Here is a 27,624-nt window from a genome sequence, read left to right as displayed (position 1 = left end):
GCCCCCCCCAGACACCCTCCCCACTGAGCCCCAACCACCTTCAGCTGGACCCCCATCCAAATGAACCCCACCTCCCCTGCATGTAGGCCCCCACGCTGAGCCCCAAACACCTTCACCTGGATCCCCTGCAGAGTCCCATTGCCACTGCACCTGGAACCACTCAATGAGCTTCTGTGCATCCAGATCTCCCACTGAGCCGCCCGCACCCAGATTGCCCCACAGAGAACTCTCTTACCCCCAGCTGGATCCCCCCACACTAAGTCCCTCTGCACTTGGATCCTGCTGCTGGGCTGAGTCTGCTCACCCACACCTGGTGTGCCTGGCACAGGGGGGCAGTGCTCCAGAGTGTTTCTGGGGCAGGCTTGGCCCTTGCATTATGTCAGGGTTGGGTGCAGCCTCACTGCCAAGTCCTTGTCCCAGGATGCAGTGAGGGGAGGCTACAGGGTAATCTCCTACCTCCATGCAACCAGTGGCCTGTGCTCCCCACTGCCATGTTGGAGCCTCCACATTTATTTTGTGTGTGTTGTGCTGAGTGCTTTTTACAGTGGTTAAAAAGGGGCAAAGGGGGCAACTCGGAGGAGGGGGGCAGACAGCGAGGACTCAGATCCTTCTGCTTTTCGATTCCACCCAGGGGGTGTTTAAATCAGGAGAGTTCCCTGCAATAGTGGGACCATTTCCCCGCTTACCTCTGCACATGTTTACTGGTTTCCCCGAAAGTTCATTCCGTATTTTAGGAGAAAGTGTCAGAGCGGCCACCAGCGAGAGTTGCTGGCCACACTCTGAGGCAACCAAAAATTTCGTCATGAGAATCCCTGGGCTAGATGCTCATGATGGGCCCTTCTGACCTTAGAGCCTGTGAGTGGAACAGGAGCGGGACACAGAGATGCTGCAGCGCGCTGGGTTGATCGCTAGGACCCAGGAGCAGCTGGGAGGCGGCTCTGGGGGGAGCGATCGCTGGGCTCAGGCCCGGCAGCAGGAAGTGACTCGCAGCCGCTGCGGGGACTCTGGCTCCAGGCTCCTGGCGAGATCCCCGAGCCCCGGCGGCTGGTGCTGGGAGCCCGGAGCCCGGGCTGCAGCCGGGAGAGGGGAATCTCCAGCAGGGCCCTTCCCGCTGCTCCCCAGGAGCCTCTCCCAGGGCAGAGCCCCCAGCCCGGCCCGGCCCCTGCCCCGGGGGGGCCCCGCTCGGAGGGAAGGTGAGAGAGACCCGCCCCCGCCCCCCGTCACCCCCGGGCTGCAGGGGGAGGTTTGGCCCCAGGCTGCTCCCAGGGGAGCTGGCTGCGATTCCCGCCCTGGGCCCGGGAAAGCTGCCGCCAGCTCCCGGTGTGTGCGGGGTGGGGGCGGGTTCACGTTACCATCCCCCACCCCCCATCTGGTGCTTTGTTTCCCTCCCCCTGGGCGCTGGTGTGGACGGAGGCTGCAGCTCAGGGAGATCTAACGGGGAGCTCAAATAGGGAGGGGCAGAAGGTGGGCCGGGATCAAACTGAATGCGGGGTGGGGGGCGCGAGCTGGGGGCCGGGGAAGGAGAGGGGCCCAGGGGCACAATCAGGGCTGAGGGGCAGCACAGGCGCTGGATCTAGGCTGGTGGGGCCCTGAAACACCCCTTGGCTTGAAGGGGTTTCCATCCTATCCATGGTTTACAGTTTGGTTCAATGACTCTCAGTGCCCCCCATGGTACAGATTGTTCCAGCCCCCCTGTCTGGGACTAGGAGCGGGGATAAGAACTGGGTACAGCCTGTGGTGGGTGAACCTAGGGCTGGGGGGGGGGGAAGCTTTCCCCCCCCCGTAGGGGAAGGACCCCCAGCCCTGAGTACCATCCAACTTCCCCCACCCACACCTGCTGAGTGTGTGGCCCCAGCCTCCCCATCCCCAGAGCCCAGGGAGGGCACATGGCCCCAACCTGAACCCCTGGGGCAGCCTAAGGAGAAGCCTGACACACTCCCCCACAGGGGCCGTGCACCCCACCTCCGCAGTCAGCTGTGACTCTCAGCCAGCTTGGAAAACAGACGGGTTTATTGGTTGCTGGGAACACAGCATAGAACAGAGCTTGTTAGCACAGAAATCAGGAGCATTCAGCAAAGTCCATCTGGGGGGGGAATCCCGAGTCCTGGGTTCTTTCCGCTGAGTCCCGAACCAGGAGACTGCCCCGCCTCCAGCCCCCCATCCTCAGTGATGCCCAACTGCCCCTCCTCCATGCTTTCTCTCTTTCCCAGGAAAACAGGTCACCTGGCCTCCCCCTCTCTCTTTGTTCTCCAATATCTTGGGCTGGCTCCTTGCAGAGGACCGGCTCCGGCCATCACTTGCCAGGATACAGAATTTTGGCCATTCTCTATGTCCAGGCAGCCACTCTGCAGTCACACCTGCCCTCTAGAGGTCTCTGCAATGATCACACATCTGTATCCCACCAGCTTGATACTTGAGTAACACATGGGGAAACTGAGGCACACACACAGTATTCAGAGAAAACATTTCAGAGTAGCAGCCGTGTTAGTCTGTATCCGCAAAAAGAAGAACAGGAGGACTTGTGGCACCTTAGAGACTAACACATTTATTAGAGCATAAGCTTTCGTGGACTACAGCCCACTTCTTCGGAAAAGATTAAGAACATTCCCGCATCATCACACCACTCTGAGACCAGCCCAGGTGCACGTTCTCCAGTGGCTGGAACCACTCTAACTATACCAGCCCCTGAGCCTCCAGGTGATTGAGAGACTTGGGGAAATGGCTGGATCCGGGCAGGGAAATGACTCTGTACAAAGGGCCCCTTTCAGGGACCGGCTGGGGAGTTTGGCCTAGAAGGGGAGGGGCTCCCTGTGTCTGTGAGTCCCAGAGCTGCTGCCCTCAGTAACACAACCAGGTTCAAATCCCCTTACCAGTGTCTGTGGCTGAGCTGTGTAATGAGAGTAAAGGCCCATGACAATGGGGCAGTCACCCATTCTCCCAGGGCAAGGGAAGAAGATAAAAGGGGAGAGCAGAGAGACTTGAAGGGCAGCAGGAGCAAGAAGTGGGGAGGGAGGTTCCCAGCCCTGCCCAGATCCATTCCCTGCACCCCCGGGGCAGTCAGCTCTCCTGGGAACAAGGGGAGGAGCTGAGAGAGGAAAAGCCAGTTGCTGACTCTGCTGAGCTCCGCACTACTGAGGGAGACGGGGGAGAGCTAGAGGGGTTACAATACACTGTGGGGCAGTGCCCTAAAGTGACTCCTTTGATTCTGCTCTTTTTCCAGCGTTTGGCTCAGAGATGCTATTCTGGGGAGGTTTAGAAGGGACTTGGTGGGTTTAGTTCTAATGGGGGCAGGGGGAGGTTGGCTGAGGAGGTAATGAACTAACTGGGGTTTTTCCCACAATGGCAGAGTCATAGAATCATAGCGTCCTTCTGTAGGGAGAGAGCCTGGGGGGAATCGGGGAGTGACATGGATTCAAGCCTCTTCTGTAACCTCCCCCATCGCCCCAACAGGCTGAGGAATCACATCCACATTTTGCTCCAGATCGGCCCATCTTCCAGGAGACAGGGCAGGGAAATGGCTGTGATGGAGCCAGCTCAGGTAGGGGATATTTAGGGAGCTTTTGGTAGTGTCGGAGGGGTATTGTATTTCTGAACCAGGAATCACCCCCCTGGGCAGGGCTGGGGAAACTGACCAGACTCCCAGTGCTGGGGCCTGACCCCACTGGCCAGAGGCTGCTGTGAAATATGAAGGGAAGCTGTTGGGATTCCTGTCCCTGTCCCTGGCTCAGAGCTCTGCTTCCCGTATTAGCCTGTGGCTGGCAGGCTTGTGGGAAATGAGAAGACCCTGCCCTACTCTGTCTGTTGGGGGGGAGAAGGAGCTCTCACCTTCTCTCCACCCCCTGAAGCCTCCTGGCTGCTCTGAGCAGGGTGGGGGTGGGATTCTGCTTCTCTGACCCTCCTCCCCCCTGACTAGTGGGATTGTGGCTGGGGCAGCAGGTGCTGAGTGGGGGACTCTTGTTGTTCCAGATGCTGGTGACCTTCGAGGATGTGGCTGTGTATTTCACCCAGGGGCAGGGGGCTCTGCTGGACCCCGCTCAGAGAGCCCTCTACAGGGACGTCATGCAGGAGAACTACGAGACGGTGACCTCGCTGGGTAAGGGATTCCCGTCCCCTTGGTTATTGGAAGCTGGGGTGGGAGGGGGTGGTCTGCGTGTCTGACATCAGTCAGGATCTTCTCTCATCACTCTCCAATGTGACCAGGGTGTCAAAACCTAAGGCACATACTAAATCATCCCCACCCAACTCCCTTAGTTTGCAAGGTGGAAAAGCCGTGTATTGTCCTGTCTGTGTTGTTTCTCAGTCTCTCACAGAATCCCTCTTCTCCCTCCTCCTTGGGAACAGCTCCAGCCATGTGGAAGTTTCTGAGCTCCACAGGTTTAGAAATAGGCAGGGGTTTACACTAGAGCTGGGTGTGCATCACAATTCCCCCTCAGCTCCCCACACGTCTGCCTCCCCTGAGGGGGCTCAGTGACCACGTACCCGTCCTCTTAGATTCCACATTCCCCAGCACAGCACAGGGACAGGTTCCGCTCACGGAATGTCCTTTCTGATAGATGCTCTCTCAATCCTCCATGTATCCTGATCTGGTCTGATTTCACCCCCTGCACAGGATTTCCCCTTCTCAAACCTGACCTGATCACCTGGATTGAACGAGGGGAAGAGCCATGGGTGCCCGATCCCCAGGCCTGTGAGGAAAAAGAGATCCCGAGAGGCACCCACACAGGTGAGGACTGACACGGAAACTATCTGGGGAATGAAGGACAAAGTTGAGAATCCCAAAAATGTGGTATCAATAAGTGCCCTTAGTTCCTTCCTCATCTCACCCAGGGCAGGACTGCAGTCAACAGATATGACTGACATCACTTGCCATGTGTCCTCTTACCTGTAGGAGTTTCCTTCCCAACTTTCCTTCTCTGTGAATGTTTGGGTGGGAAGTGGAGGCAGAATCCAATTGCTCCGTCTGTGCACTTTTAGTATGTTGGGTTTTCCACACGGTAATATTCCTCTAAATTTCTCCCCAGCACAATGACTCCTGTCTGGATTGTCTCTCTCTCCCAGCAGGTGATGAGAGAGTAAGTGAGACCGAGGAGGGGAATCAACAGCAGGAAGTTCTTGGGCACGGGGAATCACAGGGGACCTTTGTGAGAAGACCCCATACGTGCTTAGACTGCGGAAAAAGTTTCATGTGGAGGTCAGGCCGTGTCAGACATCAGGCAATCCACACTGGAGAGAGACTTCATAAGTGCTTAGACTGTGGGAAAAGTTTCATACGGAGGTCAGGCCTTGTCAGACATCAGGCAATCCACACTGGAGAGAGACCCCACAAGTGCTTAGACTGTGGAAAAAGTTTCATATGGAGGTCAGCCCTACTTGATCATCAGTCAGTCCACAGTGGAGAGAGACCCCATAAGTGCTTAGACTGTGGAAAAAGTTTCATGCGGAGATTAGACCTTGTTAAACATCAAGCAATCCACATCGGAGTGAGACCCCATAAGTGCTTAGACTGTGGAAAAAGTTTCATACGGCGGTCAACCCTACTTGATCATCAGTCAGTCCACAGTGGAGAGAGATCCCATAAGTGCTTAGATTGTGGAAAAAGTTACAAACAGAGGTCAGCCCTTGTCAGACATCAGGCAATCCACACTGGAGAGACACCCCACAAGTGCTTAGGATGTGGCAAAAGTTTCATACAGAGGTCAAGCCTTCTTATACATCAGGCAGTCCACACCAGAGAGAGACCCCATAAGTGCTTAGACTGTGGAAAAAGTTTCATACGGCGGTCAACCCTACTTGATCATCAGGCAATCCACACCGGAGAGAGACGTCATAAGTGCTTAGACTGTGGAAAAAGTTTCATGCGGAGATCAGGCCTTACTACACATCAGATAATCCACACAGGAGAGAAATCCCATAAATGTTTGGACTGTGGGAAAAGTTTCACACTGAGATCAAATCTTATGGCACATCAGGCAATCCACAGAGGCGAGAGACTCCACAAGTGCTTAGGCTGTGGAAAAAGTTTTATACAGAGGTCAGCCCTTGTCAGACATCAGGCAATCCACACTGGAGAGAGACCCCACAAGTGCTTAGACTGTGGAAAAAGTTTCATACAGAGGTCAGACCTTGTTAAGCATCAGGCAATCCACACCGGAGAGAGACCTCATAAGTGCTTAGACTGTGAAAAAAGTTTCATACAGAGGTCAGACCTTGCTAAACATCAGATAATCCACACAGGAGAGAAATCCCATAAATGTTTGGACTGTGGGAAAAGTTTCACACATAGATCATATCTTATGGCCCATCAGGCAATCCACACAGGTGAGGGACTCCACAAGTGCTTAGGCTGTGGAAAAAGTTTTATACAGCGGTCAGTCCTTGTCAGACATCAGGCAATCCACTCTGGAGAGAGACCGCACAGGTGTTTGGACTGTGGAAAAAGTTTCATACAGAGGTCAGACCTTGTCAGACATGAGGCAATCCACACAGGAGAGAGACCCAATAAGTGCTTAGACCAGAGGTGGGCAAACTACAGCCTGCGTGCCACATCCGGCCCACAGGACAGTCCTTCCCAGCCCCTGAGCTCCCAGCCAAGGAGGCTAGCCCACAGCCCCTCCCCTGCTGTCCCCACTCCCCCGCAGCCTCACCACGCCACGCAGCCAGCTCTCTGACCCGCTGCTCCTGCCGGGCAGCGTGGGGGTGTGGCTGGCTATGGCATGGTAAGGGGGTGGGGAGTGAGGGTTCCAGGGGGCAGTCAGGGAGCAGGGGGCAGTTGGATGGGGCAGAGGTTCGGGGGGGCAGTCAGGGGACAGGGAACAGAGGTGGGGGTTGGATAGGCGTGCAAGTCCCAGGGGGTCTGTCAGAGTGGGGGTGTGGATAGGGATAGGGCAGTCAGGGAGCAGGGGGGATCTGCTAGCAGTGGGGTCCTGGGGGGGTTCCGGGAGGGGTGGTCAGGGGACAAGGAGCAGGGGGTGTTGGATGGGTCAGGGATTCTGAGGGGGCAGTCAGGGGGAGGGGCGGGGTCCACGCTGTTTGTGCCTCCCCAGACATCCATACCCTGCTATCATACAGTTTTGCAACCCTGATGTGGCCCTCAGGCCAAAAAGTTTGCCCATCCCTGGCTTAGACTGTGGAAAAAGTTTCATAGAGAGGCCAACCCTTCTTAAAGATCAGGCAATCCACACAGGAGAGACCCCATAAGTGTTGGGACTGTGGGAAAAGTTTCCCATGGAGATCAGTCCTGGTTTAATATCAGAGAATATACACAGGAGAGAGACTGCATAAGTGGTTAGACTATGGAAAAAGTTTCATACAGAGGTCAAGTATCAAAGGGGTAGCCGTGTTAGTCTGGATCTGTAAAAGCAGCAGAGAGTCCTGTGGCACCTTACAGACTAAAAGACGTATTGGAGCATGAGCTTTCGTGGGTGAATACCCACTGCTTCGGATGCATTTGACATTCACATTACACATCAGGCAATCCACACAGGAGAGAGACCCTGTAAGTTCTTAGACTGTGGGAAAAGTTTCATACAGCTATCCGAGCTTGTTAAACATCAAGCAATCCATACAAGAGGGAGACCATAAGGCCATAAGACTCTGGGAAAGGTTTCAGAAACAGATCAGCCCTTCTAAATATCAGGCAATCCAGCCCTGAGAGAGACCCCTGTAAGACCAGGAGTCTCAAACATGTGACCCGTGGGGCTATTTTCTGCAGCCCGCGAGCCCCTCGCAGCCTCCCCGCCCTCTCCCAGTGTTTACCTAGAGTGACTCCGGCCGGACGTGCACCGGGGGCAGGGCAGGATCCCTGCCTGACCTGCCCTGCCCTGCCCTGTGCCGCTCCAGGAAGAGGCTGGAACGTGGGGAAGAGGGGGCAGAGGGACTGTGTGTTGCTGTTCCTTCAGGCACTGCCGCCAGCAGCTCCAGTTGGCCGGGAATGGGGAACCGCGGCCAATGGGAGCTGCTGGGGGCAGTGCCTCAAGCAACAGAAACACACAGCCCCTGCCCCCCCCCGCCCACGTTCCAGCCTCTTTCCGGAGCAGCGCGGGTGCAAGGCAGGGAATGTGCCCTACCCCCAGTACACGCCAGGACAGATCCTGCCCCCCGAAGCCCTCCTGCAGCCGAACCCACTGCCCTGAGCCCCCTGCCCTGAGACTCCTGCTGCACCCTGCACCCCTCTTGCACCCCAACCCACTGCTCTGAGCCCCCTGCTGCACCCTGACCCCCTGCTGTACCCCTCACTCCTGCACCCCACACCCCAACTTCCTGCCCTGAGCCCCCACCACACCCCACACGCCTCCTGCATCCCCTGGGGACAGAGTTGGGGTTGGGATTTCGGGGAAGGGGTTGGAATGGGGACGGAAGGGGTGGGAAGAGGCGGGGCAGGGGCGGGGCCTCATGGAAAGGGTGGAGTGGGGGCGGGGCCGAGGGCAGCGGGGGGAGGGGTCAGTAAGGTGGCTCTCGGGCCAATGTACGAGTCCTCATGTGGCCCTCGTGATCATTTGAGTTTGAGACCCCTGGCTTAGAGTATGGAAAAAATGTTCCAAATAGATGTCATCCCTTGTTTTACATCAGAGAATCCACACAGAGGAGTGACCCCATAACTGCTTAGCCTGTGAAAGATGTTTTAAATGGAGATCAGACTTGTTTCACATCGGGCAATCCACACAGGTGAGAGACCCCATCAGTGCTCAGACTGGAAAAAGTTTCCCACATAGGTCAGACCTTGTTAAACATCAGCTAATCCACAAAGAAGAGAGATCTCATAAGTGCTTAGGCTGTGGGGAAAGTTTTATATGGCGCTCATCCCATGTTTTACATCAGAGAATCCACACAGGAGACCCCATAAGTGCTTAGACAATGGAGAATGTTTTATACCGTGGTCAAGGCTTCTTAATTATCAGGCAATCCACAAAAGAGGGAGACTCCGTAAGTGCTTGGACCGTAAGAAAGATTTCAGAAACACCTCAGCCCTGACTGGTTTAGCCCAGGAAAGCACAGTGGGAGAGGCTGGAATTGCTCTGGGCCCCCTGGAATGCTTTTAGAGTAGGGGCACGGTGCCCCCCCTTATCCCTGTCTGTGCCCCCTTCCCCCCCTTGAGGTGGGGCCGGGAGCAGGGCCATGGCTCTGGTAGGCTGCAAGTTGGGATGCAGACATGGGTTAAGGGGCCTGAGGCCAGATGTGGCAGCTGATGAAGTCATCCCCGTCATACTGGCATTTCTCCCGACCCCTGGGGGTGCCCCAGTCCATGGCCTGCATCCCATGAAACCCTAGGGGAGGGCAGGGACAGAACTAGGTCAGCAGCCAGAAGTGCTCAAAGATCACGAGTCTGCCACTCGCTGCCCCCCCCCCGCCCCCATCGTCTTACAGAGATTACCAAGTTCGGAGGCTTTTTATTTGTCCTCTGGATTTGCACCTTTTTGGGGACACTGGGAAGAAAGGTCTTGTCACCTAGAGACTGAGGGCCTGTGGCCACCACGAGAGCATGTGTCTGACCCACAGAATCCCTGCAGCACAGTCAGGGCCTGGGCAGGAGGCCTGGGACATGGGCGGGACAGACTGTGAACTGCCCTGACGTTCCAGAGACGCTGTTTGTGCTTCCCCCGTGCCCACAGAGTGGGGCTAAGTGTTTTCCTTTTACCTTTCCCATTGTTTCCTGATTTCTTTTATTAGCTGCTGTTTAATAAATTGCATTTGTTCTGAACTATAGACAATGGTCAGGGAATGTCCAGAGCGGAGGAAGTGCTCCGGAGTGGGGAATCTCTAGCCCCTGTGCTGAGTGGTCCCACAACCAGGGTGGGGGGTGAGCCCCTCAGGAGGCCTGGGCCCAGCCATGTCGGGGTTATAAGGACTTTGCCACACAGGAGAGTGGAAGGGGAGCCCTCAAGGTGAGGCAGGCTCTGGGTGAAGGAAGAGGGAGCGAGGACTCAGATCCTTTTGCTATTTGATTCCACCCAGGTGGTGTTTAAGTCAGGAAAGTTCCCCCCAATAGCAGAACCATTTCCCTGCTTATCTCTGTGCATGTTTACTGGTTTCTCCTAAAGTTCATTAAGTATTTTAGGAAATCAGTAATTTAGGAAGTCAGAGTGGGTGTGGAAGAAACGAACTCCACTCAGGTTGGAAGCAACAAAATCAGAGACAGCTTTATTCAGGACATGCAATTGCAAGGGAAGAACACTGCTGACAGCGAGCATCTCTGCCTCAGTTTCTTCAAAGTACAAGCAACATCACACAAGCATTTATACATTTTAATGGCATGCGTTAATTAAAAACATCTGCAGTTTGTTTATGTTATGTCCTGCCCATTCCTGTATTTTCTCACTTCTGTTCTCAGAACATCGCTATCTCAAGGCTGGCTCTCGCTGACTCTACTGTTTCTTACTCACTTCTCACATGAGCCCTGCTGCCACAGGTCTCGCTATATTAGGCTAAGAGTTAGTATGAGAGTTGCTCTGTTTCTTACAACTGAGAGGCCTATATTTAAATCCTTTAACCCTGTTTCCACATTACCCCATTTTGTGCTTGTCTTTAGCACAACCAACATTCTTAAACCTCCAATTGCATAATGCTGGTATTTCTGTTTCTAGCTCAAAAGTATCAGGACTAGCCCTGTACATCTTAGATGGATATAACGATAATGCACAATTAGTGTGAATGTGAAATGCATTTTTGTTAGTACATCCCTTACAACAGTGGTTCCCCAACTGGGGTTCATGAACCCCTGGGGGTTCGTGAATTGTTACAGGGGGTTCTCAGGGAAAAATTCCCTAATGGTGGACAGAGCTGTCCCTATGGACCCCGGGCAGCACGGGGTCCAGCAACCCGGAGCCCCAAGACTTCCAAGAGCTAAGCAGATCAAAGCAAGCATCTCTCTCACACTGAGGAGACTTCACCTCCCTTTCCATTTCTTATAAGGAGTCTTGAAGGTTGATCTTTTTTGCTGTTTTTAAAATTAAATAGGCAGCTAGTATTGTTTTTAAAATTATTTTGAAGAACCAGTTTAAGCTTTGTTGTAACATGCGTTGTTTGTGTGGACTATCAAGACCTGAATGCTTGTGTAGGAGGAACTCTTTGAGTTGGCTTCTTAAATACCTTCATGCTGTTTCACATCTGATAATCCTTGATGAAACACAGGAGCCTTGTCTTCTAACAGGCTTATTCAAAGTGATACAAGCTACAAAAGTGAGATCTTGGGAGAGTGTTGCCGTTTTCAAAATACAATAAAAATACTGTAATGATAAATAATAATTAATAATACATAGTGTGTAATAAGCATGTCACAAAAACAAATTTTATATTTCCAAGATCACTGCTTTTATAATTTATACTCAGGTAAAGGAGAAAATCCCTGGAAATATTATTTTTAAGAGGGGGTTCCCAAGACTTGACATTTTAGTGAAAGGGGTTCACAGGTTGTTAAAGTTTGGGAACCACTGCCTTACAACAACATATTCCTACACTAAACAAAAGCAATGCAAGCAGTAATGCCCCCATTGTAATAATATGATGGGGTTGTTTCACTGCCTTAGTTACATAGCACATCACATCATAATTAGTACACAAAATAGGCTGTATGAAATCATGTTTTTCATTTGATATATATTCTGAAGCACATGGATCTGACTCTAAGTCAGAAATTTTCTGAACCTCTGGTAGGAGTAAGCGTAAATTTTGAAACTGGTCGGATATCAAAGTGGTCCAATTAAAAGAAATCTGATACCTAAGATCTAATTGTAGTGCTTTGTCTGCTGGACAATAAATAATGTGATTTACTGTGGCCGTGGTGAGATTAAAATGTAAGTCTAGCAAAGAGGTGGCCTTAATGTATACGCAGCTATCATTAGCTTGGAATAGCAACTGTCCTGTCAGGGTAGTTCCTTGTCCCATATCTGCTCAACAAACTTTGTTAAACATTGTGACCAAGGCCGGCTCCAGGGTTTTGGCTGCCCCAAGCAGCCAAAAAAAAAAAAAAAAAAGCCGTGAGCGGGAGTGAGGGACCGTCCGCCGAATTGCCGCAGAATAGCTGGACCTGCCGCCCTTCTCCTGAGTGGCCGCCCCAAGCACCTGCTTGCCAAGCTGGTGCCTGGAGCCGGCCCTGATTGTGACAGCTTCCCCTTGCTTCAATTTCCTTACATACTGAAGCTGCAGGAGTTCCAAGGGCCAAAATGTCCACTGATTCCCTATTCCAATCCAAATATCAGGTGTTATTCCAGGAGCACTAACAAGAAATTGGCTAGGCATTACCAGGTGGTCTAATCTCCCAGATGTCACGGTGAATAATCCAGCCCCACATGCATCCTCCCCATGGACACGGCAGGATTCAGTATGTGGAAGCCCACACCAACCGGCCCATATGCTTGGAAGGAGCACTGCGAGTACTTGCACATCCATCCTGAAAATCTCCAAGTATGTCTCCATGGCCACAAATCAGATGGTACTCCTGAAGCACTGATAAGGGCAGTGGGCCATGCCTGATGCTCGAGATCACTCCGAATGGCCATCAGCTGGTCATTCAGGAAATCCTGAATCTCTGGACATGCTAGATCCCACTGCTATTCCTTTCCTGCCTCAGTGATTTTTAATACCATCTCTGTCAACAGCTCCTGGGTCATTGAAGTAAGGGCAGAAAAACATGTAATTCACCAACTCCAGCTTGCACCTGGGTCAACTGTGCTCCAGTAATAAGACCAGTGGCCTTCTCTAGTTGCCCTAATTTATCATCATGTTGTTGGACCTTAAGAATATTCAAAATTGCTGCTGCACTATTTGCACCATCCCATAAGCATCCAGCTAAGCCTCTTTTCTTTCTGGAGGAGACTTACATCTGTGCCCTTTGCTGTGCTCGCCAAATAGCAGCTCCCCTGGAGCAATTTGGATATATGGAAGTGATTTGAAAGCTGGATAGGGCAGGGTGAATCTCACTATCCCTAATGTGGCATTAATTATTGTTATTCCATATCCTAGTACATCTCTCTCAGGGATAGCATTATACCACATCTATTGTTTAAATATTCTCAGGTACTGTCAAGAGGCATTAACATTAATAGCGTAGGAAGGGGTATATTGTAATATGGCACAGGTTAAATTCTTAGGGTACGTCTATACCCAGCCGCTAGTTCGGCGGCTGGCAATCGAACTTCTGGGTTCGACTTATCGTGTCTTGTCTGGACGCGATAAGTCGAACCTGGAAGTGCTCGCCGTCGACTGCGGTACTCCAGCTAGACGAGAGGAGTACCGCGGAGTCGATGGGGGAGCCGCGGAGTCGACGGGGGAGCCTGCCTGCCGCGTGTGGACCGAGGTAAGATCGAACTAAGGTACTTCAAACTTCAGCTACGTTATTAGCATAGCTGAAGTTGCATACCTTAGTTCGATTTGGGGGGTTAGTGTAGACCAAGCCGTAGTTACTTACTGAGATCATTTCAATACTGGTAAAATTTCCAGTGGCAGAACACACTCTCTGAGTATGAGTCTGATTATTTACTAATTGGGTAACCAAAACAACAAGGAACCCTTCCCCCTGATATACTACAGACCCCTGGAATGGCCATTATATCAATCCTATTATAAAACCTTAATTTCAAATTCTTGAAGCTCATTTGTAGTGATGTCATATACTTTTATCTCCTTTGACCAGTCTTTTTCCACTCAATTGTTCGCTTATATGGGATATCCTGAACCTTAAAAATAAACTTTTTCAGACAATATTTAAATAAATCACTAAAGTGTGAAGGCCTTGGCCATTGGGTTTTATCAGATATATGGCATTGTCTGTATTTAGATGTTTTACAGGGGTAATAGTGTAATGGAGGGGTTGGCGGGGGCAGTGGCAACAAGGTGCCTTTGGTATTTGTCATTTAAAATCCAGTTAGGTAGGGCAATACATGCTGAAGGACTTATCCAAAAACACAGGGCGCAGCCTGTGGAATAAACCCCCAAATTCAATCAATACCACATTCCCAAACATGAGTCCCAAAAGTTTCTTCCTGCCAGTGTATAATTTTTTGTTTCTTCACCAGGGTCAGTTCTTAATGTCTTTTGTAGTCAGGAATTCCTGGACTTTGGCAATTTCAGCGGAGTGAGTATTCCTCCTTCTTTCCTGAAGGAATCGTGGCTCAGCATCATACAGGAGAGAGGTTACCAGCACATCACCCTGTAGTGCTTTGGTTTCTGTATCAAATACTGAATGCAGGTTAGCTCTGTCACTGGACAAGGGAGAGGTTACCAGCACATCACCTTGTCCTTTTCTCCTGCTGTTCAGAAGGAAGAAAAGAAATATCAAAAGGAGACGCAGTGAGACGCATGGGTCCAGGCAGTCAATCCTTGGCACTTCATAGTAGTGTTGGTAGTCAGCAGGACTTGGTAAGGGCCTTTCCAGTGTGGAGCCAAAGCAGTCTTTCATTGGTGGAGCTTTACATAGATCCATTCTCCTGGTTCCAAGGAGTGGCAGGGCTGCGAGGGTCTTTGGGTAGCGCTTCTTTTACCTGTGAGAAAAGAAACTAACACATTTCATTAATGCCTGGCAGTGTTTTGCAGATTTTACAGCTGCTTGGGCACATTCAAGCCCCCCCTTCTCGGTTGTCAGCCAAGTCTTAGCTGTGAGCAGTGTCCTTGAACGGAGCCAGTGTCTTATCTTTGGACTGAGCTTGCTAGCTATTGTTTTTTTAGTTAATTTGTTCTGTTCTATTTCCTTCTCCCCTTCTTGGCTTCTTTTAACCTACAAAAGAAACTTCCACTCTTCACTCATACACCTTTTCCCAACAATGAACACATACACATTGCCATTATACAGTACTTTAGTCTTATTATTCAATGTATGCCACATACACCCTTCCAGTAAAATAACTTTATTACAGAGCTTTGGAGCAACAAGCCAGGACAAGCACACCCACTTTTGAGGAGTCTACTTGGTACAACCTCTGGTGTCCAATAGCTGTCCTCCCTCCCCAGCCCTCTGGTTGGCAGGGGCCAAACTGAATGCAGGGTGGGGGGCCCCAGCTGGGAGGTGGGAAAGGAGAGGGGCTCAGGGGCACAATCATGGTGGGGGATGGTGGTGGCAGATGTGCTGGATCTAGGCTGGTGGGGCCCTGCCACACCCCCTGGCTTGAAGGGGTTTCTCAATGGCTCTCAGTGCCCCCCCCACACACACACACTGTACAGATTGTTTCAGTGCCTCTGCCTGGGACTAGGAGCCAGGGATAAGAACAGGGTACAGCTGGCGGGGGGTGAACCTGGGGCTGGGGGAGGCAGGCTGGGAACACAGTATAGAACAGATCTTGTTAACATAGAAATCAAAGTCCATCTTGGGGAGCATCCAGAGACCGGATCCGGCCCTGGGCTCTCCCCGCTGATTCCCAAACCAAGAGACTGACCCGATTCCAGCCCCCCATCTTCAGTGACATCCAGCTGCCCCTCCTCCGTGCTTTCTCTCTTTCCCAGGAAAACAGGTCACCTGGCCTCCCCCTATCTCTTTGTTCTCCCACACCTTTGGCTAGTTCCTTGCAGAGGACGGGGTCAGGCCATCGCTTCCAGGATACAGAATTTTGGCCATTCTCTATGCCCAGGCAGCCACTCTACAATCACACCTGCCCTCTAGAGGTCTCCGCAATGATCACACACCCGTATCCCACCAGCTTGATACTTGAGTAACACATGGGGAAACTGAGGCACACACATGATATTCAGAGAAACCATTAAGACCATTCCAGCTTCATCACACCCCTCTGAAACCAGCCCAGGAGCACTTTCTCCAGTGGCTGGAACCACTCTAACTATACGAGCCCCTGAGCCTGAGCTCCCAGGTGATGGAGAGACCTGGGAAAAGGGCTGAAGCCAGGCAGAGAAATGACTCTGCACAAAGGACACCTTTTAGGGACCTACTGGTGTTGCAGGGTGTTCAGTGCTGGGGTGGGGGGGGGCAGGTCTGTATTGTGATAAAGTGACTGAGGGTTTTCCCAGTGTGGCAGAGTTCAGAGCGTCTGTCTGCAGGGAGAGACGGGGGACATGGACACAAGCCCCTTCTGTAACCTCTCCCATTGCCCCTCTCGCCCTGACAAGCTAAAGAATCACATCCACATTTTGTTCCAGATCATCCGGTCTTCCAGGGGACAGAGAAGGGAAATGGCTGTGATTGAGACAGCTCAGGTAGGGGAGTTGAAGGGAGCTGCGCGGGGTGGGGGAAGAGGAGGATTTGCTGTAGAGGGGGAGGGGCACGAAACACACAGTGTGAGGCAGTTTGGGGACAGGGTGTGATAAACCTGCTGGAAAATGATCAACCTGGGCCTGATTTTGTGAACAGGCCCATTGGCTAGGGGTGGAGGGGGACATTCCTCCATTTCTGACACTGGAAACACCCCACTAGCTGCTGTGAAATACAAAGGGAAGCTGTTGGGATTCCTGTCCCTCTCCCTGGCTCAGAGCTCTGCTTCTCGTATCAGCCTGTGGCTGGCAGGCGTGTGGGAAATGAGAAGACCCTGCCCTGCTCCACCTGCTGTGAAGGAAAAGGAGCTCTCACCTTCACCCCACCCCCTGAAGCCTCCTGGCTGCTCTGAGCAGGGTGTGGGGGGATTTCTGCTTTTCTGGCCCTCCCAGAGCTTCTCTGTTTTGCTTATTTTTCCCTGTGACTAGTGCAGAGGTGGGCAAACTATGCCCGTGGGCCACATCTGGCCCACGGGACCGTCCTGCCCAGCCCTTGAGCTCCTGGCCAGGGAGGCTAGCCCCTGGCCCCTCCCCTGCTGTCCCCCCTTCTCCACAGCCTCAACTTGCCATGCCGCCAGTGCTCTAGACTGCGTGGTGGTGTGGCTGGCTCCAGCCGGATTGCACAGCTACTAGTCCTGGTGCTCTGACCAGCACAGTAAGCGGTCAGGGGTGGGGGTTGGATAAGGGGCAGGGTTTCCAGGGGCAGGGAGCAGGGGGTGGTTCCATAGGTGTGGGAATCTCGGGGGGCCTGAAAAGGGGGGGGTTTCAATAGGGGTCGGGGCAGTCAGGGGACAGGGGGAATTGGATAGGGTGTGGAGTCCTGGGGTCTGCATGTCTGAGACTGGTCAGGTTCTTCCCTGGTCAGTTAGATTGGAGGGGAATGGGCTCCGTAATGCACAGCTGCTGTGTGAAAGAGACTTGCATCTCCATACACTCTCCAGTGAGAACAGGGTGTCAAAACCTACCAGATATACTGAATCATCCCAATCTGACCCTCCTCGCTTTCCAGGCGGAGAAGCCCTGTATTGTCCTGTCTGTGTTGTTTCTCATTCACACACACAATCCCTGTTCACTTCCCTCCTTGGTAACAGCTCCAGCCATGTGGAGGGCTCTGGGCTCTGCCGGTTTAGAAATGGGCAGGGGTTTAACTCCAGAGCTGGGTATGCGTCAGCAGGGCCCCCAGAGAGCACAGATCCTAGGAACTCCTAGTGAGGGCGTCACAATTCCCCCCACCTCCCCAGACGTCTGCCTCCCCAAAGGTGGCTCAGTTACCATGTTCCCATCCTCTTCAATTCCATGTTCTGCCAGCAGAGCACAGGGACAGGTTCCACCCATGGAATGTCCTTTCTAACAGACACTCTCTCAATCCTCCACACACCCTGATCTGGTCTGATTTCACTTCCTGCACAGGATTCCCCCTTCCCAAACCTGAACTTATCTCCCACCTGGAATGAGGGGAAGAGCCATGAGTGCCCAATCATTAGGCCTGTGAGGAAACAGAGATCCTGAGAGGTGCCTGCACAGGTGAGGACTGACACACAAACCATCTAGTGAATGAAGGAAAAAGTGGAGAATCCCACAAATGTGGTATCAGTAAGTGCCCTCAGTTCTTCCTCATCTCACCCAGGGCAGGGCTGTAGTCAGCAGATATGACTGACATTGCTTTCCACCTGTCCTGTTACCTGCAGGAGTTTCCTTCCCAATGTTTCTTCTCTGTGAATTTTTGGGTGGGATGTGGAGGTAGAATCCTATTATAAAACCTTAATTTCAAATTCAGCTTTAATATGTTGGGTTTTCCCTCCATGCTATTCCTCTTTCTTTCTCCCAGGCACAATGACTCCTGACTGGATTGTCTCTCTCCCAGCAGGGGAAGTGGAACCAGAGGGGACCTTTGTGGGAAGAGCTGAAGGGAATTTTTCCCAATGCTTGGAACAGGGAGAAGAGTGGGAAAATTGGCAGAGGTTAGAGAGGCTTCTGGGAAACCACTCAAGGGAGCAAATTGATTAATCTATTAGCTGTGGGGAAGGATACAGGGATCCCACAGCCCGGCAGACAACCCGGAAGGAAGAAAAATGCTATGAATGCCTTGGTTATGGAAAAGCATTCGTTCTGAGACCACAGCTTGTTATGCCTCAGACAATTCATACTGGAGACAAATCACTTCATGGGGAAAACTTCAATAACTGCTCATATTTTAATAACCATGGGAGAAACCACACAGGACAGAAACCCTATCAATGCCTGGAGGGCAAGAACTACTTGAATTGGAAGGTAGCACTGATAAGCCACATAGGAGGGAGACTCCATAAATGTTTAGACTGTGGAAAAAGTTTTATATGGAAGTCATACGTTGTCAGACATCAGGCTATCCACATAGGAGAGAGATCCCATAAGTGTTTGGACTGTGGGAAAAGTTTCACAAACAAATCAAATCTTATAACACATCAGAGGATCCATACAGGAGAGAGACCCCATTATTGCTCAGACAGTGGAAAAAGTTTCATACAGAGGTCACATCTTGTTAGACATCAGGCAATCGACACAGGAGACAGATCCCATAACTGCTTAATTTGTGGAAAAAGTTTCATACTGAGGTCAGCCTTTGTTTCACATCAGAGAATCCACAAAGGAGAGAGACCCCACATGTGCTTAGACTGTGGGAAAAGTTTCATACAGAGGTCAAATCCTACTTAGTCATCAGACTGGCCACACTGGAGAGAGACCTCATAAGTGCTTAGACTGTGGGAAAAGTTTCATACGGAGGTCAAATCTTGTTGAACATCAAGCAATCCACACTGGAAAGAGACCCCATCAGTGTTTAGACTGTGGAAAAAGTTTCATACAGAGGTCAGGCCTTGCTGTACATTGGAGAATTCACACAGGAGAGAGACCCCATCAGTGCTCAAACTGTGGCAGAAGTTTTATACAGAGGTCAACCCTTGTTAAACATCAAGCAATCCATACAGGAGGAAGACCATAAGTGCTTGGACTCTGGGAAAGGTTTCAGAAACTGATCAGCCCTTCTAAACATCAGGCAAAAGACACATAGTGCTTAGACTGTGGAAACACATTTCAAATAGATGCCAGCCCTTGTTTTCCATCAGTGAATCCACCCAGGGGAGAGACCCCATAACTGCTTAGCCTGTGGAAAGAGTTTTATACGGAGGTCAAACATTGTTAAACAGCCAGCAATCCACAGAGGAGAGAGACCCCAAAAGTGCTTAGACAGTGGGAAACATTTCATAAACCGATCAGTCCTTGTTTTAAAGGAGAAAATCCACCCAAGAGCAAGTACTTGGACTGTGGCAAAAGTTGCACACTGAGATCCCCCTCATTAAACACTGGAGAATTCACTGGAGTCTTGTTTGAGGGAGAAGGCAACATGGCACATTTAATTTGAACACAGAGAAAGCTACTAACTCATAATTTGTCCAAAGGTGGTTAACACCGTTTCATTTATAAATAGACAATTTCATTAATTAAAAAAGGTGGTTTCATTACAGTAATTTTATTGCTAGTATACAGAGCCATATTGGTAGGTATAATTTATTAAAAGGGTGATTTCATTCTTCAGCCCTGCAACCTGTCCTGAAAGAGTTAAGAACCTTGCAGGATATTTGACCCAGATTCAGCCTTTAGAGACATGTTAGAAAAGTGTTTAAATGGTATTTGGGGCTATTCCAAGTAATAGAGACTAGAACTTTGAAATGTAAACTTGTATTGTTAAGAAAATGGAAGAAATAATAGTGTGGTTGATTAATCATGATTAACTCAAAAATAATTGTGGGTAGAAAAATTAATAGAATACGAATTGAAATTTGTTAAATGTTTTTGGAGGTTTTCCTACATTTTAATTTCTATTGATTTCTATCACAACAAAGAAGAGAAAGTGTACAGTGCTTACTTTATATTATTTTTATTACAAATATTTGTTCTGTAAACATGAAAAGCAAAAATAGTGTATTTCAATTCACCTCATACAGGTACTGTAGTGCAATCTCCCTATCAGGAAAGTGTAACTTAGAATGTAGATTATTTTTGTTATATAAGTGCACTCAAAATAAAGCAATTACAAACTTTAGAGCCTAGAAGTCCACTCAGTGCTACTTAGACTCATAGACTCATAGACTCATAGACATTAAGGTCAGAAGGGACCATTATGATCATCTGGTCTGACCCCCTGCATGCTGCAGGCCGCAAGACCCTTCCCTGGACTCTACCGTTGAAGTCCCCAATCCTGTGTTTTAGTGACTTCAATCAGCTGAGACCCTCCTGCTAGTGATCCCTGCCCCATGCTGCGGAGGAAGGCAAAAAACCTCCAGAGGCTCAGCCAATCTACCCTGGAGGAAAATTCCTTCCCGACCCCAAATATGGCGATCAGTAATACCCCGAGCATATAGGCAAGAGTCTCTAGCCTGACCCTTGTTGGCCATTATGCTGTTCATGTACCATTGCTTGGTTTTCCTTGGCTACTATGTTTTATCATTAAACCGTTCCCTCCATAAACTTATCCAACTTAATCTTAAAACCAGACAGGTCCGTCGCCCCCACCGTTTCCCTCGGAAGGCCGTTCCAATATTTCACCCCTCTGATGGTCAGAAACTTCTTTTTCTGCCAATCGCTTAGACAAACAAGTTTGTTTCCATTTGCAGGCGATAATGCTGCAAGTGAGAGGAGGCAATTTTATGACACTGTTGCAGCTTGAGTTGCAAGATATTTACATGTCAGATGTGCTAAAGATTCCTATGTCCCTTCATGCTTCAACCACCATTGCTTAGCCTCCCTTCGCCCAGGGCCAGCTCTAGGTTTTTTCCTGCTCCAAGCAAAAAAAATTTTGGCTCCCCTCCCCGTGCCCACCTGCTGCCCCATCCCTGGGCTGCCCCTTTCCCCCCACCCCGCTGCTGCCCCATCCCTGGGCTCTCCCCCAACTTGCACCCTCCTGCCACCTCAGCCCTGGGTCACTGGTAACTAGCTCCCAGGACGGGTCATTCAGCAGGAATTTTGGATGTGCACAGAACACAGACAGGATTGGTTCCCATATGGTAACAGAACTGCAGTAAAGTGGAACAATTTTCAGCTTGTGTGATTGGAGGATATCTGGATGCATATTATAAGACTGTCCTACATAAATGAGGAAAAGTTGAGGTGCCTTTATTATTCTTTTGTTCCACTCTTTGTTTCTATGGGGAATTTGCCAATGCGATATCACTGTCTTCCTTTCAAACAAATTAAACTAAAAAAAAAAGGCAATGGCTGTTGAAAATAGCAATTCCAGTCCTAAAAACCACTGGGAATCATTTCTTGCTCAATTTTATCCTACTTTTTCTTCAGTAAATTACAGTGGATCAGTATATTAGATTTGGGAGAAATGAAGTAACAGCTGCCCAAATTGAGCTTGAGCACTCCTGAATGTTGAGGTGTTCAAATCTGGAAGGCAGGTGCTAGATTCCCTTTCTGAATATTAGCTAAATCTGGAAAGGAAAAGTCAGTTTCTGCTTCCATGGCTCAGAAGTGGAAATCCTCCTGAGTGCCTGATACTGTATCTAAAGCTGCCCAGGTCCTCTAGCAGAGCCTCCCCTCCCTTACTTTTCATTTTAAATTGTAGTGGGATCCACATACCTCCCTTGCTAGGCTTCAGATAGAGAGGTGCACTGTCCATTTAGTCCACCCAATTCCTTCTTTGGGGGCTGCAAGGTGAGGTCACACCAGTATCCCTAATCCAGTCTGGGGATATCTTCTGAAGGGGATATCTGGGCCAAAGCCTTCTACTCCTTGGGCACACTTCCCAGGCCACCCCGCTCTAGCAGTGAGCTCTCCCTTCACAACAAGCTGCAGCATGAGGTTTCAGCTACCATACTCCTTCCCTTTCCTGTTGATAGCTGCCAAGGGTTTGCTGGGAAATGTAGTTCTTTCCCTGCTCTAGGGCTGGCTCTATAGGCAGGGAGCTAGGCAAGGAACTATAGCTCCGAGGGGCCTGCAGGTTTTCAGCTCCCATGCTGGATCCCCAGCTGCTCAATGGCTCCGCTTCTGCAGGGTTGTGAGAAGGGAGGAAGTGAGTTAAAAAAAAAAAAGGATGGCGCGAATGCCGCCCCCTGCAAATATGCTGCCCAAAGCACCTGCTTGTTTTGTTGGTGCCTAGAGCCGGCCCTGGATGGGAGGGGAAAATAAATCTCACTTATACATTGTCTGTCCTGGGATGGTTGTGAGGCTGCAAGGATTTTGGTTCCATTTGCCAGGAAGGAGTTAAAATTCAGGCAGCAGAAAAGCCAGAAACTGCTGAGAAGCAAGGACATAGTTTCTGTCAATACATGATAACTTAGTTCAGCTTATCGGTAAGAAGGAACAAAGCTTGTGCCCATGGAAAGCGACAGTTCAGTGAGGAAAACAGGATCAGGACGAGACAAGCAAGCAGGGATATTTCAGTAGCACAAACGGCACTGACAATTGATAAGCTTATATGGTTAATGCCCACCCAGTAACTTAGTTCTTAGAACAGAATAAACCCTCCGTTCACAGCCCACTGGATATCTGTAAGTACTAATCTCTACCCCCCCACACCCCGCCTCCTTCCCCAGTAAGGTAGTCATAGCTGTTTGATGCAATTAGGATGGCCTCTATATGTACGTATTGTTCTTATTTTTATCTTTGTTCAGGGTTCTCTTTTGACTTGTAACAATGTCAGTCTCTGTATGCACAGATAAATGCAAATGAATTGATAAGAGAATGTATATAACTGGCCACTATAGCACCATATCTTTGAAGCTGCTTGTCAGTCTTCCCGGTACCATAAATAAACCCCCTTCGGTATTGTCTGTGCTTGCCTGATTCTTGGGGGAAAAGAATCTTTTTTCCTAACACAATTGCTGGGAGATGCCTGAATGAGAGAGGAAAGAGACGGTTTCAGACCTTTTTATATTAAATACTGGAGTGTGTCTCGGTATGTTTCTCTATCATAATTAAAACACAATTCTAGGAGATCAGAGTGGGGACGCTGTTATAAATATAAAAGCCTGAAATCTCACCTCTTTTCTCCTTCCCCCCTCCAGACACTCTGCCGTCTGCACTAGAGACAAAAAGAGGAGGATCCCTAGGAGCACGCAGACAGGGTGAGTTTGCAGCTTAGATTGTTTTTAAATTATGAGACAATTCCAGAGAAAACATCTTCATGAGATTGCAGCTAAAGTTACCAACAAACTGACAGCGACCATGACACACACAGCCCTAAAAACACACACATCAAACAGCGAGGAGATCCACACTGGAATGTGGGGGACTAGGGGCCAATGCCCTCCCCCAATTTTAAAAGTGGGATGTCCAGCCCCCCCTACTTTTTAACTTGGGCATAGTTTGAGGGAAGGGGGCCATGGGCAGGCGTGGAGCATTGCAGGCGTGGAGCATGGCAGTGCTTTGTGGCGGTGTAGCTGATCAGCTCCCCCCTGTGTAGCACAGCCCCTGCCTGTGGCACCAGCCTCTTCCCAGTCCTGGCCCCTCTCAATGGCTCCACACCTGCTCCTCTTCCCACAAGGCCCTGCCCCCTGGCCAGAAGCTAGAGCCTGTTCTCCATCTGCCCTGGGCGGTGCACTCTGGAGAGCAAGGATATGTACCAGGGCTGATCTCAAGGCCCCTAGACCTCAGCCCAGGCCAGGTGGAGCATCAGGGGCTGTCCACAGGGGCCATTGTTCCCAGCCTGGTCAGGGGTCAGGGCCTTGTTGGGAAGAGGAGAAGTAGGGTGGGACCATGGACGGGGTGGGGCCAGAGGTGGCTCTAGCTTTTTTGCCGCCCCAAGCATGGCAGGCAGGCTGCCTTCAGCAGCTTGTCTGGGGGAGGTCCCCAGTCCCGCGGATTCGGCGGCATGCCTGCGGGAGATCCCAAGTCCCGCGGCTTCAGTGTACCTGCCGCCGAATTGCCGCCGAATCCGCGGGACTGGCAAACCTCCCGCAGGCAAGCCGCTGAAGGCAGCCTGACTGCCATCCTCGCAGGGGCCGGCAGGCTGCCCCCCGCGGTTTGCCGCCCCAGGCACACACTTGGTGCACTGGTGCCTGGAGGCACCGCTGCCTTCGCCTGGTTGGGGAGTCATGCAGCTGACAAACACCTGCCAGGAATGGTCTAGATAATACTTAGTCCTGCCATGAGTGCAGGGGACAAACTGCTATCTGTAGTCATTTGCTCCATCAGAGAGAAGTTTTTTCCCAATAGCAGTTTCTTACAAACCCCTTACAGATCAGCAACTGGTACAGGTAGCACATTCCTACAGGGAACAGTTTCCTATTCGACACCCGCCAGCTACCACTGTGTGCAGAGCAGGGAGGAAGCCAACCCACGATGTGTTGGGGGCTGGGACAGCCACACCTGGAGGGAGCTGAAAGAGGGTTAAGAGGGGGAGGGGTGTAGAAGGGGGATTGAGGGAGGATGAGGGATGGGTCAGGGGCAGGAAGGGGATGCAGTGGGCAGGGCAGGGTACTAAGGGGGGATGGGGCAATGCAGGGGAATAGAGAAGACTTATGGGCCAGATGGGAACAGGGCTGCAATAGAAGGAAACTGTGTGTGTGTGGGGGGGGGGGGGGATGGGTCACTGTGAGGGAAAGGAGGAATGTCGGGGGAGGTTGGGGGTAGACTGTGAGAGCCAATGGAGACTGGCTGGGGGAGGGAGGGAAAGATGGTAGGGGTCGGGGAGAAGGAGAGGGAGAGATACAAGGACAGCTCCCCCAACCCACGGGGAAGGAGAAGGGGAGCGGTTGCCCCACCCAGACAGAGGGGAATTCTTTTACCGCAAATATCACTGACGCTTTGGGGGTAGGTGGAGGTTTCTGCCTAAGGGCTCAGAAGCTACAAGGCAGGTGTCCAGACTAGGGATGTGAATAACATTTTAAAGAAGTAACTGTTTCAACTATTAACATTGTATTGGTTAAATGTTAAAGGAATTCACAACACAGGCCCCACCCAGGATCCCAGCTCTCTCCCCCGCCCAGCATCCCGGCTGCCGCCATGACTGGTTAAGGCCCACAAAGCACAGGGGGAGAGGCTAGAATTGCTCTGGGCCCAGTGGAATGCTTTTTAGAGTAGGGGTGCAGTGCCCCCCTTATCCCTGTCTGTGCCCCCCCACCCCCTTGAGGTGGGGCTGGGAGCAGGGCCATGACTCCAGGAAAGGGGGAGTCAGGATGCAGACATGGGTAAGGGGCCTGAGGCTGGATATGGAAGCTGATGAAGTCATCCTCATCATACTGGAATTCCCCGCCCCCCGGGGGTGTCCCAGTCCATGGCCTGCACCCCGTGGAACCCTGGGGGAGGGCAGGGACAGAACTAGGTCAGCAGCCAGAAGTGCTCAAAGATCATGAGTTTACCACTCCCTGTCCCCCCCAATCAGTTACAGAGATTACCAAGTTCGGAGGCTTTTTATTTGTCCTCTGGATTTGTACCTTTCTGGGGACACTGGGAAAAAAGGTCCTGTTACCTAGAGCCTGACGGCGTGTGGCCACCGCCAGAGCACGTGTCTGAGCCACAGAATCCCTGCAGCACAGTCAGGGCCTGGGCAGGAGGCCTGGGACATGGGAGGGACAGACAGTGAGCTGCCCTGGCATCCCACAGGTGCTGTTTGTGCTTCCCCCAGGCTCTCACAGTGGCAGTACCGGCCCGCTCTTCTTCACCCCCCTGCTCTCTCCTGCAGGTATCAGCATGGATTGGCGGGGGCCCTTCGGAGGTGGGAGCCATCAGCGTTAGTGCACAGCTGATTTCACATCCATTGGATTCAGAGAAATACCTTTCCAGTGTCCCCCTGCACCACTGCGATCACCCCTCTGCTATAGATGTGAAACTTGATTGACATATGTGATCGCTCTGATCAGCATCTGTATGTGGAGAGGCTGGGGTCCCCCCCACTCCCCTTAGTGTTGAAAGGCGCTGGATTTCAGCGCCTCTTGCATTCCACAGGTGCCGGGGAAGGCAGAGCGAGCTGCGATGTGAATCCACGTGATCGCTTTTAGTCCACAGCCCCAGCTCTGCCTCCACGCTGGGCATCAGTGTAATTCCTGCTTCCCCCAGGGAGATCAGACCCACTCCATGTGTTCAACCTCCCAGGAAGCGGAGAAATCAGACTAATGCCTAGATTCCAAGGCCAGAAGGGATCACAGAGATATAATCTCATCTGCCCTCCTCTAGACCAGCCCAGAGACCTGCCCCCAAATAATTCCTACCACAGAGCTTTTCTATTTGTCTGACAATTTTATTCTTAACTATTGTTTTGACTAATTTCATCAGTACCGACGTTAGACTTAACGTTCTATAATTGCCGGGATCACCTCTAGAGTCCTTTTTAAATATTGGCGTTACATTAGCTAACTTCCAGTCATTGGGTACAGAAGCCGATTTAAAGGACAGGTTACAAACCTTAGTTAATAGTTCCGCAACTTCCATCTGGTCCCGGTGACTTGTTAATGTTAAGTTTATCAATTAATTCCAAAACCTCCTCTAGTGACACTTCAATCTGTAACAATTGCTCAGATTTGTCACCTACAAAAGCCGGATCAGGTTTGGGACTCCCTCTAACCTCCTCAGCCGTGAAGACTGAAGCAAAGAATCCGTTTAGTTTCTCCACAATGACTTTGTTGTCGTTAAGCGCTCCTTTTGTATCTCGATCATCAAGGGGCCCCACTGGTTGTTTAGCAGGCTTCCTGCTTCTGATGTACTTAAAAAACATTTTGTTATTACCTTTGGAGTTTTTGGCTAGCCATTCTTCAAACTCCTCTTTGGCTTTTCTTATTACATTCTTGCACTTAATTTGGCAGTGTTTATACTCCTTTCTATTTGCCTCACTAGGATTTGACTTCCACTTTTTAAAGGAAGTCTTTTTATCTCTCACTGCTTCCTTTACATGGTTGTTAAGCCACGGTGCCTCTTTTTTAGTTCTTTTACTGTGTTTCTTAATTTGGGGTATACATTGAAGTTGGGCCTCTATTATGGTGTCTTTAAAAAGCGCCCATGCAGCTTGCAGGGATTTCACTTTAGTCACTGTACTTTTTAACTTCTGTTTAACTAACCCCCTCATTTTTGCATAGTTCCCCCTTTTGAAATTAAATGCCACAGTGTTGGGCTGTTGAGATGTTCTTCCCACCACAGGGATGTTAAATGCTATTGTATGGCTTGTGGGTAAAACACATGACTGGGGCTCTGGCGAGGGACAGTCAGTTCCTGCCTCCACTGTGAATTCCCTGCTCCTCTGTCAGTGCCTCAGTTTCCCACGAGTGTGTCTCTCGCTCCCCATGACTTTAGAATAGGAACACTACCGAACTGGAGCTGGTTGAATATTGGCAATTTTGAAATTAAAAAAAAAAACATTTCAAAAGGGAACAAAAAAGCTTCAGTTCAGACCCCTCCTATTGTTTCATTTTGATCCCAGAGGTTTATTTTGGTTTGCAGTTCACCTTTTATGAAATATGATGC

At 50.6% G+C, this 27,624-nt stretch overlaps 1 protein-coding gene across 6 annotated transcripts; it reads left to right on the top strand.

Annotated features, from left to right (window-relative positions):
* Positions 1–851: 851 nt before the first annotated feature.
* LOC128847512 (zinc finger protein 485-like) lies at positions 852–27,592 on the top strand. 6 transcript variants are annotated; one of them, XM_054046996.1, is made up of 6 exons: positions 852–1,193; positions 3,451–3,538; positions 3,967–4,093; positions 4,610–4,723; positions 23,235–23,294; positions 25,853–27,592. In XM_054046996.1, exons 2-6 carry the CDS (start codon positions 3,515–3,517, stop codon positions 25,903–25,905), a joined length of 378 nt encoding a protein of 125 aa, XP_053902971.1. In that variant the 5' UTR covers positions 852–1,193; positions 3,451–3,514; the 3' UTR covers positions 25,906–27,592. The 6 variants fall into 6 exon arrangements, with proteins under 6 accessions (XP_053902971.1, XP_053902969.1, XP_053902967.1 ...); XM_054046994.1 differs by lacking the exons at positions 23,235–23,294; positions 25,853–27,592 and adding an exon at positions 5,062–6,677; XM_054046992.1 differs by lacking the exons at positions 23,235–23,294; positions 25,853–27,592 and adding an exon at positions 5,059–6,677.
* Positions 27,593–27,624: the final 32 nt, after the last annotated feature.

This window comes from Malaclemys terrapin, chromosome 13 (genome assembly GCF_027887155.1).
Source record: "Malaclemys terrapin pileata isolate rMalTer1 chromosome 13, rMalTer1.hap1, whole genome shotgun sequence".
Classification (NCBI taxonomy): domain Eukaryota; kingdom Metazoa; phylum Chordata; order Testudines; family Emydidae; genus Malaclemys; species Malaclemys terrapin.
Note: the sequence above shows the minus strand (reverse complement) of the source record. Positions and strands in the feature narration are given on the sequence as shown.

Excerpts from the sequence above, each read along its gene's own strand:
- LOC128847512 (XM_054046992.1), top strand. The coding sequence starts at position 3,515 with ATGGCTGTGATGGAGCCAGCTCAG. Across the intron at positions 3,539-3,966 it reads CTGTGATGGAGCCAGCTCAG|ATGCTGGTGACCTTCGAGGA; the intron begins GTAGGGGATATT and ends TTGTTGTTCCAG. Across the intron at positions 4,094-4,609 it reads CGAGACGGTGACCTCGCTGG|GATTTCCCCTTCTCAAACCT; the intron begins GTAAGGGATTCC and ends CCCCCTGCACAG.